We start from the raw sequence: 15,845 nt of genomic DNA on the forward strand, positions 1-15,845 counted from the left end.
GGCGGCCCGGCTGGCACCCAGCTACTGTATGTCTCTGGGAATGTGAGCAGGTACTCCTTCCTCCTGGAACTCGCGCCATGTACACCAGGCTGGCCTTGAACTCACCCCCTGCCTCTGCCTCCCGAGTGCTGGGATTAAAGGCATGTGCCACTATGCCTGGCCTCAGACTGCCCTTTCACAACGTAAGTGAGCAAAAAGGTAGCCCATGGAGTGGAAGACAATTATGCACCCTTCCTGTGAGCTCAAAGGAAGGATGGAGAGTGCCTCTAATTAATTAATTATTAAATTTGGAGACATCTAGCTAGCTTTGAGACAGGGTCTCAGCAGCCCATCTGCCCTCCCTTCCCAGGGAGTAGGATTACAGGTGTGCTCCCAGCCTGGGCTTTCTCTGAAACCAAATCCCCACCCCTGAGACAGGCTTGGTGAGCATCTGCTAAAATTCTAGAACATTCTAGGTAAAAACATGGTGATTGTTAGGAACACTCAGGCCTGTGGGTCTGTTCTCTCCTCCACATACACCCAGGATGTTGCTCCTGCCAAGGCTCAGCACACAGTAGGTGTTCAGTCACGGGAGCCAACATTTACCCCGTTAGGACACTGGGAAGTGCAATGACTTCATGGCTTAATTGCTGCAAATAGTGTCAAGTGGGGTTTGATGAGGTCACAGACCTAGCTTACCACCTGTCATGAGCAGAGGACCATGACCCTAGACTTCCGAAGCCTGTTGCTCAGTACGAATAGTTCCTGTGGCCAGAAGTGTGCACTCTGACCCACTGCACCCCAGCCTCTCCTCAGGTGACCTCACCAGGTGCTGACTTCCAGGCAGCACCCACAGAAGGATGTGCGGCAGATCCCGCCTCCCCCAGGCAGGGGTGGAATTGATGTGAGGAACCAAACAAGGACTTGAAGCTCATCGCGATGTTCTGACATTCTGAACTTGGAGGTGAGGAGAACACGGAGTGAATGACATCTTCGTCAGAGAACTGCCAGCAGCACATGAATGACACAAGCCACTCAGATGCTAGGCGCTGCTAAACGGAGAAGATTCCAAGCAGGGCAACCCACGCACGATGTGCTCAGATGAGACCCCAGTGGGTATTCTGAGTCCCTACCATAGGGTGACTCGAGGATCACTTTAGGCCATGAGGCTTAGCATTGGAGCATTTAGGGGTGGCCTCTCTTCCTGCCTTCCCCTCTGGCCTCAGCAGGGAGTGGGTGGGAGGCTGGTTCATCCGTGGCTGGTGAGGCAGCCTTTGGCTCAAGCACGGATCTTGACGGACTAGCTGGCTGGCTTCACAAGAGCTGGTACTCTCTGGCCTCTGCGTAGGTGGCATGGTGAGCACTCTAGGCCTTGCATGCTGGCTGACTGCTTTCTCACAGGCCACTGCACAAAGCAAGCACTGTAGCTCTCATTTCACAGGTAGGAAATATGGTTGAGAGAGGGTCTGTGACCTTTCCCAGGCCGTCCAGCTGCTGAGCCACAAAGCTGGCCCGCTGGCTGGCATCCTTGCCTGGGAGTCCACACCCCTGCACCTCTGCTCTTGCCTGTTACGCTTTCCAGCTAAATCGTGGAAAAGCATCAGCTGGGCCCGCAGAGGGGCATGGAACCAGCTAGCAGTTAAGGCTTGACTCTTGAGACTCAGCTGCCATCTTGGAAAGTATCTAAAGAATGTTTGACGTCTCCCAGTTACCTTCCGAGGGAGGTTGAGGTAAGCATGCAAAAAACCCCAAGCCAATAAACCACAAATGACAACGTACACTTACAGTTAGGCTGCCTTGAGTCTAGGTTCCACCTGACACCTCTAGCCATCTCAAACCCACCCTCCCTGAGCCAAGCAAGCCCTCTGGGGAGAGAGGGGCCACCTCTGACATCTTCATCTCCAGGTTTCCATCTTGGCGCACAGTAGGTGCTCAGCAAACCCAGTGACACATGAGTCTCGTTTGGAGAGAGGGTCTAAGGCCCTTTCCACAGTCAGGTGAAGATCCTCCTGGTACACTTTGCTTTCCCACCCAAAAAGGGCCAGACTGAAGCCCAGACACAGGAAGAAATGCAGCGGCAGCTATTGGCTGTTCGGGGGCCTTGGATCTTGTCACCTGGCTCTGGCTGTGACGCTCATTGGTGAGAGTGTGTCACTTCAGATGGGCTGTGGCTTGGATAGGAGGTGCCCCCCACCCAGTTCATAGGTGAAGACTTAGTCCTCAGCTGATGGCACTATTGGGGGTGATTAGCATAGGAAGCCATTAGCGTTATCAATGGATTAACCCATGGATGATGAGTTCCAAGCTGAATGGGCTCTTCAGAGGTTAGGACCTACTTGGAGGAAGTGGGTCACTGTGGGGCATGCCTCGGAATAGTAGATCTTATGCCTGGTTTCTATAGTGTTCTCTCTCTCTCTCTCTCTCTCTCTCTCTCTCTCTCTCTCTCTCTCCTCCCTCCTTTACTGCCATGAGGTGAGCAGACCCTACATTCAATCCCCAGTACTGCACCCCCCATGATCCTAAAAAGTCGGTAACAGTAACTCTTTCTTCTTTTAAGTTATTTTACTCGGGTTATTTTGTCACAGTAATGAAACACTGACACAGGGGGAGACATTTAGGTTTCTATTTGAGGGGGTTCTGTGTCCAAAGAGATAGGGACTCTGAAAGAGGGAAAATTGGAGGTCTGCCTTCTTCTTTATTGGGCCTCAAGGTACTGGCCCAGCCTCCACCTGACACCTCTAGAATTGGAAGCAAAATAGGACAATGTCCAGACCTGTGCTGGGCTCAGGTTGGCCTGCTTGGACCAGCTGTGTGGACTCTGTTATCTTCACCTGCAGTGTGGCCTTTAGACTGCCACTGCAGGGTTGCCATAGGATACATGGGGGCAGGTGAGTGGGATGGCTTCTGGGTCATTGAGACAAAGCTTTAAGGCTGGCTCTGCTCTCCACAGTCTCTTCCAACACTGACTGGGAAGAGCCCACAGCCTCTGAGCCTCATTTTACCTACTGTAAGATAGGCATGGAGAAGTAGGATCCGTGTCTTAGATGTCCCAGAATGATGGCAGCCCATGTGTGGGGTACCACCTGAACCAGGAGAAGCCCTCAGTGAACGCTACCTGCTGCTCTGGTGGCTGTGGTCATCACCATTGTCGTAACAGAACAGCCGGATCATGGTCTTGAGAACACAATGGATGATGAACTTGTCCTTGCTGAATGCTTTTGGTGTCTGTGGTCAGGCACTTATAACAGGACCCTGGCTGGAGGAGGAAGAGCTGATTCCCATCCTAACAAGGGATTTGCTCCGCTCACCTCCCCAGTGATGGGTGAGTTTCAGCTGTCAACTTGACGCGGTCTAGAAGCACCTGTTAAGAGAGTTAATGAAGAATTGCCTAAATCGGGTTAGCCTATGGGAATGTCTGTAGGAGACTGCCTTGATTATAGTGTGAATTCTAATTGGTTTTAATAAAAAAATAAAAATAAAAAAACAGAGCCAGATATTGGGTTAAATCCTGAAAGGTCAGTAAAGGAGCCAGCCACTAGAGAGACTTCTTACCTCTACCAAATCCTCAGACAAAAGGGGCCGAGCGCCTGTCTCCACCCCACCTTATCACTTCCTCTCTCCACCCAGCCATACCACTTCCTGTTTCCTCCTCCCAAGTGCTGGGATTAAAGGTGTGTGCCACCACTGCCTGGCCTCTAGTGGCTAGCTAGCTCCGTACTCTGATCTCCAGGCAAGCTTGCTTTGTTAGAGCACAAAGTATCACCACACTTGATTATAATAAGTGATGTGGGAAGACCCAGCCCTCTCTGGGCGGCACTCCCCCAGTTTGGGTTCCGGACTGTGTAAGCGTATTGAAAGTGAGCTGAGCATACACGCATCTGTTCTCTCTCTGCCCTTGACTGTGGATGTGACTAGCCGCGTCAAGTCCTGCCTCCTTGGCTTACCTACAACAAAGGGCTGTGACCTGGAATTGTGAGCCCAATAAACCATTTTCCCCCTGAGATGGTTTTTGGCAGGATGTTGTATCATGGCAACAGAAAGTGAAACTAGACCATTCCCTGAGTCAGGTCCAGGGTTTGGTACTTCTGGTACCTGCTGTGATGCCCCGAAAGGGACAACCGTCCTCAGGAGCTCGCTGAGCAGTGAGGGGAGGAGACCAGCAGGGACCACATCCCTAAAACAGCTTCCCCCCATTTCCCCCTGCCCATCCATTTTCCCATCCCAATAATCCTCTGGAACACCAATGCCAAGGTGACCATCCCCCAAAACCACCCCAAGGTCATTCCTCCTTTGCTGAGAGCCTGGTGTCTCCTCGGTTGCACAGCCCACCACTCCTCAGGGACACGGCAAGGCCACTGGGGAAGGGGTGTCCCACAACTTCCCTCCCCCCATCTTGCAAAGAGACCTGTTCAGGCTACCAGCTGCCTCACCTCCAAGCTTCAACTCTATCATATTTATGGAAGCAGGTGGCATCGGGGAAGCCGGTACCTGAACTTGATCTTCTGGATAGTCACTCCTTAAGCAGACTCTGTTTCCTTCAGACCAGCCCAAGATTGGCGTCCAGAGCGCTCTGGCTCTTGTCCCTCCAGACTTAGCTCTGTTCTTGATCCCACCTGATTCCCCCTCTCTCCATCCCTGCGAACCAGTGACCTTTGTGATCAGCCCCACCAAGCCCTACAAACCAGGGCTGCCTTCATATCCCCTCCATCTCCCTAAACCCCGCTGTCCAGGTTGACTCCAGCTGGGAAAGGGGTTGATGTATCTGCCCTTGGGGTGTGGGTAGCTGAGAGGTGCAGGAAGCTGGGTGGAGAAGGTCTGGGCTTTAATGTGGGAGCCCTGGCCTGATCCTTGACAGCCCTGGGAAAGGCAGAGGACACAGACTCCAGTAGGCAATGCACCACTGTCTCTTTACTTCTGTGGCCCCATCTGTGCCACGGTTTGGGTGGTACCAATCTGGCAGGGCTGCTGGAAGCTTAGATGATATATATATATATATATATATATATATATATATATATATATATATATATATATTCACACAGCTTTCTGGCACACAGAAATAATGTTCAGCTAGCCCTAAATCCAACTGCATGTCCTCAAAGAATTTAGGAGGAGGTAGAGGTGACTCACTGTCATCCCTGTGGATGACATCCTCACCACACATGGGACAAAAAGAAATACTGCTGGTGTGCTTTAGCATACCAGAGAGCCTGGGTTCCATCCCCAGCAACACACATATGCACATGTGCACGCATATGCACCTGCGTCTATTAAAAAGTAGGGATAGGTAAATATAGGAATCTCTGGAGGCAGAAAGTTCTTCTCAGGTCAGGCATTCCTCAGCTGGGGCCCCCGCACAAAGAACAAATGGGGGCATTAGCCGATTGGGGATCACTGCTTTCCCGCAGCCCTGGCCTTCTGCAAACCAAGCAGTCTGGCCTGGCCAAAGCGGGGGACCAGGTGTCTGGTCGCCAGTCAAGGTAATGTGGGGCGGGACCTGCGGTCCGAGATGCACCAGGACAGGCGCCGCGCATCCCAGCCCTGGCTCCAGACTACAGCTCCCGGCATACCCCGCGCCTGGTACCCGCCCGCAGCCCGAGGAGGGGAGGATGCAGACACCGAGGCTGGCGATGAGGATGGAGGCCGGGGAGGCAGCGCCACCGGTGGGGGCGGGCGGCCGAGCCGGGGGCGGCTGGGGCAAGTGGGTGCGGCTGAACGTAGGGGGCACGGTGTTCCTGACCACCCGCCAGACGCTGTGCCGGGAGCAGAAGTCCTTCCTCAGCCGCCTGTGCCAAGGCGAAGAGCTGCAGTCGGACCGGGTGAGCCCTCTGACGGCGGCGTCCGGGTTCCGCGCTCTGGGGCTGTCGGGCCTGCGCGTCCCTCGGCCTCCAGCCTGGGCGCTGTAGCTATTGTAGGATCCAGAGGCGGGAAGCCCGGGCAGGAGGAGGGGGAGGAAACGGAGCAGAGAGGGAGCTCAGTGCCTATTGCCGTGACAACGGGACAGCACGGGCCGCGGCCATTTGGAGCCTTGGAGCGCTGCCCTGGATCCGGGACGCTCCCTTGCTGTTGGGCGGTACTGAGGGACCGACAAGCCCGGCCTGCCGTGCTGCCCTGGCTGACTCCAGCGTTAGGAGTTGATGCGGCTCCTTCTCCCCGCCCTTGGGGTGTGGGCAGCGGAGGGGTGCAGGGAGCTGGGTGGAGGAGGCTTGGGTGTCTTGGAGCTGGGCTTAATGTGGAGAAGAGCCCTGGCCTAGCGGATGCCACCTGTGGGCTCATCCTGCCCTCCCGCCAACTCCCCGACTGACCTGGGAGGAGTGGGGAGTGGGATGGACCTCTCTGCTCTGACTTTGGCCTCTTCGTGTGCAAGGCCTCTGGAGTTGGCTTGTCAAAGTTCCCTGGCCCCCCATTCTGTGGCCCTCTCACACTGTGTCCTTGGGTGAGTCCCCTGCTTCTTGGTGGGGTCGTACGGATGCCAGTCCTGCCTCCCTGCAGGCTGCAAGTGTCCAATCAGAGAGCAGCTCCTTTGGAAACTTGCAGACATCCGGTGGATAGTGGGGTTGGCTCAGGGGGACAGCCTCCAGGAGGGAAACTTTCCCAAGGGGGAGATTTCACTGAGTCCTGTGCTGAGCTAGGGGCCCCTCAGAAGTCCGGGCACACTTGATGCTCACACTTAATCCTCTGACTGTGGGGGAGAGAAGCGATGCTTCCGGAGGCCAGATGACTGGCTCAAGGTCACACAGTCTGGAAAAGGCAGAGGCAGGGCTGGAACCCAGTGCCTGGTGGTTCATCTCACCCCCCTTCCTCTCTCCCTGCAGTCCTTTCCCAGCCTGTGGTGAGTTGAGCTTATGTGTAGGGCTGGGCTTGGGGAAGCCCACACACCTCTCACTTCCTGTGGTCATTTCTACAGGATGAGACCGGGGCCTACCTCATTGACCGGGACCCCACCTACTTCGGGCCCATATTGAACTTCCTCAGGCATGGCAAACTGGTGCTGGACAAGGATATGGCTGAGGAGGGTGAGTTGGTTCATTGGGCTGGTCTGGGGCTCTCTGGAGCCAACCAGAGCCTTCGGGGGGGAGGCCTAAAACCATTCTTCCAGCCAGGGTGGCATCTACTTTCCCCTATTATTTTCTGCCTGTCCTGGAGTGGGGTCCCATTCTCCAGGTCTCTGCCAAGCTGACAGACCCAAGCTGTCACTGAGTGCTGTTGATATGGAAACAGGAAGAGGATCAAGGGAGCCAGGAAAGCCCTGAGGCTTCTGCCGCCTTTGGGAATGACCTTTCTCTCCCAAGCCTTCAGGAAGACCTGGTGTGGCCTGTGATGCTCCAGGCTGGCTGGGAGAAGAGCTGGGGCCGCCTTTGCCTTATTCTGTGTCTCCCAAGCAGGGGCTTGCCATCAGCCAGTGGACGGAGTTCCCAAAGCTGGCTGCTTCTACAGCCCAGTGTCTTGTCAGGGGAGCTGGGTGCTGTTCCTGGTAGGGCTTCTGCCCTTCCCAGGCCTGTGGAGGCTCACATCCGGGCCCAGCTGACATGGAAACAGTGTGGAGAATAGGCCAGGGACAGGGACTACAGTCATCTTCAAACCAACTCTCCTCTGTTCACTTAAGTGTAGCTCTGGGTCGGGCCAGGCCAGCTTGGACATGTCAGTCTTCTCTGGGTCTCCAGTAGTGCCTACAAAATGGGCATCGTGACCCACATTCGGAAGAGTGTATGTTGGGACTGCAGATGAGTCCTGTGAAGCCGTGGGTGTTTCACACAGCCCTTCCTCTAGGCAGTGATCATCTCTGGCTGACCCCAATGGGGTACAGTGATCTGAAGATCCCCCAAAGGACAGGGAGATGATCGCACTCAGAGCTCACTGTAGGTAGCTCACTCTACCCGGCCTACAGCTAGCTGCCTAGCAGTCCAAGGGGAACAGATCACGTGGGTGGGGCCTGGGCTCAGGAGCAGGGTCCCTCTGGGAGGCTCACACTCCAGCTGCATCACAGCCAACACCTGTTTACAGGTTCCAGCTCTTCAAAGCTCTGGTGTTCTCGCATCTTCAGGCAGGGCGGGGAAATATCTGGAGAGATGGATTTCAGGGAGGAAGCTTACTTACTGTGTGACCGTGGAAATGTTAGCTAACCTCTCTGGGTCTATGAAGGGTAGTGACCGTCACCACCACACTGAGCAGTGGGAAGCACGAAGCTGCCTAGCCTGGGGTACACGGCTTAGGATCGGATGACTGGCACTTTTTCTCTCCGCCAGGAGGGCCTGGGAGATTCCTGTCACTCAGGCCATGGGTCCTTGCTGACTCTCCCTTCCGGCACGTATTAGTTGAGCACCAATAGAGGTCACAGTGACCCCTGACCCAGTTCCAGCTGCTGTAAGGAAGGACCAGAGGCCAGGGGCTACAACAACAGCCACTGATCCCTTCTACTCTGCAGGCTGGGATTCAGGGTCAGTGTGTTAGCCTGGAGGCTTCTGGCCTGACCCTTCTCCTGGCTGCCAACTGCTCACCTGTGTGCTGCCCGCAGGCAGGGGGATTCATTGGCTGTCAAGCTCTTCTTTCAGAGCTCTGTACCCACTTCCTTGGGTTTCCATCTCACAACTCTTCCCCTTCCGCTGGCCAGAGTCCCTCTATCACGTGGCGGTTAGGTTTCAAAGGTTCAGTTTTGAGAGGATGTAACAGTCTGTGGTGGTCCCTGTCCTCACAGAGCCCAGCATCTCCCTGCCCTGCAGTCCAGACTCCTTGAGTTCTTCGCACTTTACGGATTGGAGGAGGGATGGCTGACTTGATCTCTCAGATCCGTCTATAACACAGACGGTGATATCTGCTTCCCTTGTGCCCTGGGACCATTGATGGGCCCCTAAGAGCTTTACCAACAGTTATGAGTGGTAGCTGGGGGTGCCCAAAAGCTTATTGACTTCTAGTGAGGGGTTCAGGGCTCTGAAGATGGAGCTTGCCTTGGCTCTGCGGCTTACAGGCCATGTGACCTTGGACAAGCCGTTTCTCTCTCAGCCTCAGTTTCCCCGGGGTTGTTCAGTGGACAGAATGAAAGTACTCACTTCTAGTTCTGACAAGTGCCATAAAGAATGTGATGTTCCCAGCGCAGGCCTGGTTCTTAGCGTGTGTTTGATGAATGAGGGCACACAGTGGGTGGCCTGAGCCCTCTCTGTAGTATTCTAGGGCACAGTCCCAGTGAGCCTTCTCTCTTGATGCCCAAAACAGCCCCAGGTTCACCAGGTCGTCCTGAGTCACATGCTCATCATGGCACAGGGCTGGCTGAGGAGTGCCATCTCAGCCTCTCATGGGGGGACCAAGGGGAAAAAAAATGTTCCCTTTTGTTTGGATTGGACCAGGTCTCATATAGCCTAGGCTGGCTCAAACTTGTTATGTGGCCAAGGATGTCCTTGAACTTCTGATCCTCCTGCCTCTGCCTCCCAAGTGCCAGGATTACAAGTGTTGATCACCACTCGTGGTTTCTGCAGTGCTGGGGATCAAACCCAGGGCTTTGGTCATACTGGTCTGTCACTACCAACTGAGCGGATCCCTAGACCTGAAATGCTCCCTCTTTCTTGGCCCCTGAACTCATAGACCCAGTCTAGGAAGTGGGTCTGGGGGAGAGTGGGGCATGTAGACAGTAGAGGTGACCAGGCTGCTCTGTGTCCCAGGGGTCCTGGAGGAAGCTGAGTTCTACAACATTGGCCCCCTGATCCGAATCATCAAAGACAGGATGGAGGAGAAAGACTACACAGTGACCCAGGTTTGGAGAGAGGAAGCAGGACCAGTGGAGGGAAGGGGTGGGGGAAGGTGAGGGGAGAGGGGGGAGTCCTCCCAGGCTGCTCAGCACTGTCCCAGCCTGGGTATATACTGCTAGGGTTCTGCCCCTGACTGAGCTCCGGCTGTGTGTGTGACCAAGGATTATCGTGCCCTTCTTTGTTTTCCTCCGTGGAAAGTAGAGATGCTCAAAGTTGCCTAGCTACCCTTGCTCAGCGAGGATGCCAACAGCAGTACAATCACCCACCCGCCCCCACCCAGCGCCATGCAGGATGAGTAAATGTCTACTTCATGGAGTCGGGCAGTCCCCTAGTAGGTACACATGAGCTGTTAGGGCTGGCATTTCAGAGCTCGAACCCTAGGCTTCTAGGGGACAGGGTGAGACATCACCTCCCAGCCACAGGAGCTAAAGAGGTGAGGCCCTGACTCACCTGGGCACCCTGGGAAAGTAACTGAACCTCTCTGAGAGCCTCAGTATAAAAATTCCGTAATGCATGAGGGTCTCGGAAGGAAGCATCCGGCACGTAGTAGGTATGCAGAGCATGGCTCCCTCCTCCCTGGTGTCACTTTCTTGCCCCCCATCTAGGGTTATACGATGGGGGAAGAAGCAGCTGGGTGTCTGGTGCCCTTAGAGGTGTTCTCCATGTGACCCTTCTACCCTCAGGTGCCCCCCAAGCATGTGTACCGTGTGCTGCAGTGCCAGGAGGAAGAGCTCACACAGATGGTCTCCACCATGTCTGATGGCTGGCGCTTCGAGCAGGTGGGCTGGGTACAAGGGACACCCTAACTTGTCCTTTCTGCAGTCTCAGCCTCCAGTCCCTCCCCCGAGCCCAAACTCAAGAGCCTTCTTGAATGGAACTAAGCAAGACTAGAAAAGGGCCTGCCAGGCACAGGTGGACTGAGAAGTGGGCGGGGAACACCTGCCCCCAGGCATCCTAGTCACTGGCGGTCTGCACAGCAGTCAGTCCCTGGTCCCCAGGGACCGCTCAGGTATAGGAGACCAGAAGCACAGAGCTGAGTGGAATCCTTGTCCCACCCTGGGCCTGACCTCCAGGGTCTCATGACAGACATGCCCGGTGATAAGCATCCCCCTTTCCTGGGAGCCCCAGGTGATGGCTTCCCAAGGTACAAGTGTGACCAGCTGTGCCTCCGGGCCATATGCGGTTCACCACGGGAGACTCCTGTGATCAGCCGCAGGGCTACGCTCTGCTTCTTGGGTTTCTAGAGGCGTAGAGGCCCCCCCCCCCCAATGAACCCAAGGTCCAATCTGCCCTGAGAACAAGAGAAGAGCTGAGCTAGTTCCCTGTGCACCTAGCTGACCAGCCTCTTCCCACAGGAAGCTGGAGGAGAAGGCTGGGGTTCCAGGAGAGTCCTTGTGAGGAAAACCAAGCAGCCAGTTAGGACGGGGGGGCGGGGGGGGCACCCTCTCTCCCAGCCTGCCCTCTGTCACTCTCCTACTGGAGCAAGCCAGCTGCCCTCCCAGCCTCTGCATTCTGGGATGTGAGGTCATGGCACCTCCTTCACAAGGCCTTTGGGAAACTGAGAAGAGCCATCAGGAAAGGTTCTAGTTTGGGGTAGGACCCACACATCAGCACTAGTGTCATACCCACTATTGAGGAGAGCCACATCTACACTGGAGGTAGAGGCAGGAAGTCGGGGTCCCCCTCAACTGCACAGTGAGTTTGAGGCCCTGTCTCAGAACACCTAGAAATGGTGTGAGCAAATCTGTAGGACCCCGGGGAGGATGTGGAGGGCTCCTGGGCTTGGTCCCCGGCCTCCACATATGCGGGTCCTCCAGTAGACTACTGTCTCTCTTGCCCTCTACTGGCAGAGAGGGTGATGAGTCCTACCCTCCCCCCAGCTGGTGAACATCGGCTCCTCTTACAACTATGGCAGCGAGGACCAGGCCGAGTTCCTGTGTGTGGTGTCTAAGGAACTCCACAGCTCCCCACACGGCCTAAGCTCAGAGTCTAGCCGTAAGACCAAGGTGAGTCCCTGCCCTGTGTGAAGACAGCACCTCTCTCCCCCCATTCTGCTGCTCCGTCCTCTCTCCTGCTGCACCCACATAACGCTCATGGTCATGGTCACAGCCAACGCCATCCATCCCATGCCACCACAGTCCAGTCATCTCACACCTTTGGCCCAGGCTGGGGAGCAGTTAGGCAGGACCATGGCAAGGGCACAGACAGGGTGGGCTTGATGCCCCTTTATTCATGAGGTCACGTGGACAGGTGTTGAAGCATGAGGCAGAGCACCCTGAACTGGTGGCCCAGGTGTGGCATTGCCGCCCTGTCTGACCTTGGGCCAAGTCTCTCTTCTCACGTCTTTGCAGTCTTCTCTCGGAAAGGAGAGGTGAGCGCTCTGGAGATTCCAGGCTGGAACTCCTGGGTTCTCATCTGCTGGTTTATTTCCCCGGGACTAGGGACTGCCTAACGCCAGCCTAGGTCAGGATGGGGAAATCCCATAGTCCTACCCTTCCCCGGGGCCTTTTGGAGAGCCTCCCAGAATGATGTCAGGAGCCCCATGGGCTCTGGCATAGGCAGCAGGCTCCCAAGGGCTCAGTTGGCAGCCACCCCGTGCGGAAGAATTGAGTAAGGTCCAGTACCCTTGGGCCTGCCGTGGGGCCCACACAATAGGCCCGATCCAGCTTGGGAAGGTGGAAGCTGTGCCCATGTGCAGGAGTCTTAGGAACTCTGGCTTCCTGTGTGTCCCCATTCAGTCCTGCTGTGATCCCCTTGCCACTGCCCGGCCATGCCAGTGGCTGGCTGCTCCCTGCAAGAGTTCAGGGTGCCCTGCTGCTCTGCCTCCCTGGGTCACCAACCTGGCCCAGGCCGCCAGACACTGTTGCTGGCATCTAGATCTGGCTGGTGACTGCCCTGGGACAACCCTGGCTTCCTGCTCTGGAAGGATCCATCTTGCCAAAGTAAGGCCTTCCCAGGAGCCCACTGGCTCCTCTCCCAGCCCTCCCCGCACATAGCCGGGCTCTGTAACAGCAGCCTGGCTGGTCTCGGAGCATCATCCCTCTTGGGCTAGAGAAGACGCACCAGGTGCTTTGGCTGCAGCCCTCCCTCTCTCAGAGGCCCCTTCCCTCCCGCCTGCCCCTCTGTCCCGAGGTCGGGGGTCCCTGCGGACAGCAGCCCGCAGCCCCGCCCCCTCGTCAGTGTCTCCACTCTCTCTTCCCTGGTCGGCGGCGGGTGCGCAGAGCACGGACGAGCAGCTGGAGGAGCGGCGGCGGCAGGAGGTGGAGGAGGTGGAGGTGGCCCAGGTGCAGGTGGAGGCGGATGCCCAGGAGAAAGGTGCAGCCCGCCCCCAAGAGGACGATTGCTAATGCCAGCCCGGGCCTCCCGCCCTCTCCCTGCTGGAGCAGCTGCCGCCGGGAACTGTGGGGGCGGGCCACCAGGGTTAGCTCAGCGCCTGGCGCCTCGCCCATAACCATCCCTCTCTCGCTTTCTCTTGCAGCCCTGTCATCTCAGGATCCCGCTAACCTTTTCTCCCTCCCACCACCGCCTCCTCCTCCTCCGCTTCCTGCTGGAGGTCCTGCCTCATCTTCATCTACCTCCTCTTCCTCCTGGATCTCATCTGCACCCTGCCTCTTCCCTCTCTGCCCCTGCCCAGGTTTCCTCTCCGCCTGCTCCCGTCTCCACCCTGGGGCTGCCCTAGTCCCGGTCTCCCGTGCCCTCTCCCCGGGCCCCCTGGCCCTGCATCCCCAAGCATCCTCCTGCCTGCCGCCTCCTGCGCCCCTTCCGGCCCCTTCTGCCTCCTGGCCTGGGGAGGAGGGGCGTGGCCGCATCTGCTCTATGTCCTCCAACCCAGCAGGACACCTCTGAGGCTGGCCTTGGCCACGGGCCCCACTCTTTCCCGCTTGCCTCCTCACGTTTCCTCCTTGCAGGTCCCTGTCCGCACCCTCCCAGACCCAAGCCTGAGCTTGCTGTGACAGCTCCTCGGCCCCGCGCCCGCCCCCAGAGCTGCCGCCCCTGGTTTGTAGCCTGGCGGAGCTGGAGGGAGGGGCGGAAGCAAGGAGGGTGCTCATAATCTTGTCTTTGGACTTGAGCCGAGCTTTTGGCTGATGCTCTCCACCCACCTAACTCTCTCAACTTATCTGGGCCTTGGGGCGAGGCCCCCCCCCCCGAGAACTGACAAAGCCCAGAGGTGGGGAGACTCTTGTACCTGCCTGCCTGTAGTCAGTCGGCACTGGAGCCAGGCGTGGGGGAGGGGAGGACTAGCCGCGTGCCTCTGCCCCACCACGCATGTCTAGAAGCTCGTGCAGCACTGCATGTGGGTACTGTGTCCCCCCTAGTTCTGTGGAGTGGGTGGCCAGGCCACATGTGATTGTCCCTTGGCTGATGAGTTGGCAAGAGCCTGCCAAGGATTGGAGCGTGGCAGGAAAAGACCTGATCTCTGACTGGGTGACAGTCGCCCCCAGTCAGCCCGATCTCCCTGAGTGACCTTGGGCAGGTCACTGCCTCTCTCTGGGCCACAGTTGCATTCTAAGATGGGGCGAGCAGCTGCTTCCGGTGGCCCCTTTTTGCCCGGGAAAGCAGTGATCGGCCCCTCCTATCCCGCCCCCTCTCCCACCGGGCTGCGGCCACCACCAGCCCAAGACTGGCAGTTTCTCCCCTCCTCGGTCCTGACTCCACCTCCTTTGGGCCTCAGCCCCACCCCTCCTCCAGAGCCAGCCTGGGACTCACTTGCCTTTCTCTCTCCCTCTCTCCCTCCCTCCCCCACTCTCCCCAACTCTCCTGTCCCGGCATCCCCCCCTATCCTCACCCTCCACCCTGGTTTTCTGACCCCCTCTCCTCTTCCTCTGTCCCTTCCCCCTCTCTTATTTTCTAGCTATTACAAGCCAGAGGCACCCGGATGTGAGCCCCCAGATCACCTCCAGGGACTTGGGGTTCCGATCTGAAATCCTTTATTTTTGTACCACGGGGTGGGCCCCCGGCCCGAGGAGGAAGACTTGCCCTGTCCCTTATCACTGCTGCCTGCCTCTGCCGGGCTGGGACTCAACCCTGCCTCCAGGCCCAGGCCTGGGGCCCTCGGGGACCTTGGAAGGCCTGAGGTGGGTCCTGGGCTCTCCAGGCAGAGTCACCGGCCCATGGCCAAAGTGTGGCACTGCCCACTCCCGTCTCCCAGGTCCTTTCGTCCCCTCGCCTGGGTCCCTTTGCTGCATGGCGGATACACTCCCTCCGGTCCCTGTCATAGCACCTCCTTGAGCCTCTGTCTCCATGGCAACCCCTCTTCCCACCTACCTCACAGGGGTGTTGTGAGGACCAGGGAGGAAGGGGGTTCCTGGAAGCCCCAAGTGTCTGGGTCTGTAGCCCGTTACCTTCTAGGGGGAGGGACTCTAGCCTGGCCCCCAAGTGGGACATGATGGCTTGAGAGACGGGTAGGGGACCATGCGAGGACTTAGCCAAGCAGGAAGGGAGGTACAGACTTGGCATCACCTTGGCTGCCCCTCCCCTGTGCCACTATGTGTTCGGCGGCAGAGTGCCCCCCCCCCCCCGGCGAGTCGCGAGGCTGCCCCGGGGGACTTGTGATGATGATGGGGAAGGGGTCGGGTGTGATAGGGGCTGAGCTGCCCATCCTGTGTCTCCACCACCTGGGATGGGCACACCTCTGTCCGTGGTGTCCCACCCGCCATGAAATAAACCTGAATGAACAGGCCGGCCTGGCTGCCTCCCTCTTTCTCTGGGCCACTTTTGGGGGACAGGGCTTAAACTCAGGTGAAGCGGACCCACTTCTCCTGAAGCCCCCTGCCACTGTCCCTGTCCTGGGTGTGTGACTAAGTCCTGTACCCAGGAGTCAGAGTTGAGGCTACCAGCAGCCCTGCTGTAGCCTAAGCCCCGGGCCACCCCTCCACTTCCTGCTGGGACCCCTGGCCACTCCCCCTCTTCCCCCCCCCCCACGCATTCTTCCCATCTTTGTGAAGCTGGGTTGCCAGCTTCAGAGTGTCCCTCTACCTGAGTGTCCGTGATGCACTAAGGTCAGGAGCCAGGGCACCCTCATGCCCGCTCCCAGCGTGGAAAACATCACCACAGCCCTGAGGACGTGCCCCTCGCTAAAGGTGAGCTCGCTTTTCCAGCCAGCTTTTCAGGAGCCAGCTGCAGGCT

General features: G+C 57.3%; 1 protein-coding gene and 1 long non-coding RNA gene across 11 annotated transcripts; both read left to right on the forward strand.

Annotated features, from left to right (window-relative positions):
• The first annotated feature begins 1,913 nt into the window (after positions 1–1,913).
• LOC143269778 (uncharacterized) lies at positions 1,914–3,463 on the forward strand. Its single transcript, XR_013046486.1, has 2 exons — positions 1,914–2,119; positions 2,930–3,463. It is a non-coding gene; the product is annotated as an uncharacterized LOC143269778 (long non-coding RNA).
• Positions 3,464–5,588: 2,125 nt separating this feature from the next.
• On the forward strand, positions 5,589–15,399 carry Kctd17 (potassium channel tetramerization domain containing 17). Of its 10 annotated transcripts, XM_006979106.4 has the most exons (9): positions 5,590–5,798; positions 6,887–6,995; positions 9,633–9,724; positions 10,403–10,498; positions 11,600–11,725; positions 12,941–13,034; positions 13,198–13,272; positions 13,628–13,715; positions 14,572–14,783. In XM_006979106.4, the coding sequence occupies exons 1-9, from the start codon at positions 5,610–5,612 to the stop codon at positions 14,639–14,641; spliced, it is 939 nt and encodes a 312-aa protein (XP_006979168.4). In that variant the 5' UTR covers positions 5,590–5,609; the 3' UTR covers positions 14,642–14,783. The 10 variants fall into 10 exon arrangements, 9 of the variants coding, with proteins under 9 accessions (XP_076412360.1, XP_006979168.4, XP_042121398.2 ...); XR_001578267.3 differs by having other exon boundaries at positions 5,589–5,798; positions 13,198–13,715; positions 14,572–14,632; XM_042265464.2 differs by lacking the exon at positions 13,198–13,272 and having other exon boundaries at positions 5,592–5,798.
• Positions 15,400–15,845: the final 446 nt, after the last annotated feature.

Source organism: Peromyscus maniculatus, chromosome 20 (genome assembly GCF_049852395.1).
Source record: "Peromyscus maniculatus bairdii isolate BWxNUB_F1_BW_parent chromosome 20, HU_Pman_BW_mat_3.1, whole genome shotgun sequence".
Lineage (NCBI taxonomy): Eukaryota > Metazoa > Chordata > Mammalia > Rodentia > Cricetidae > Peromyscus > Peromyscus maniculatus.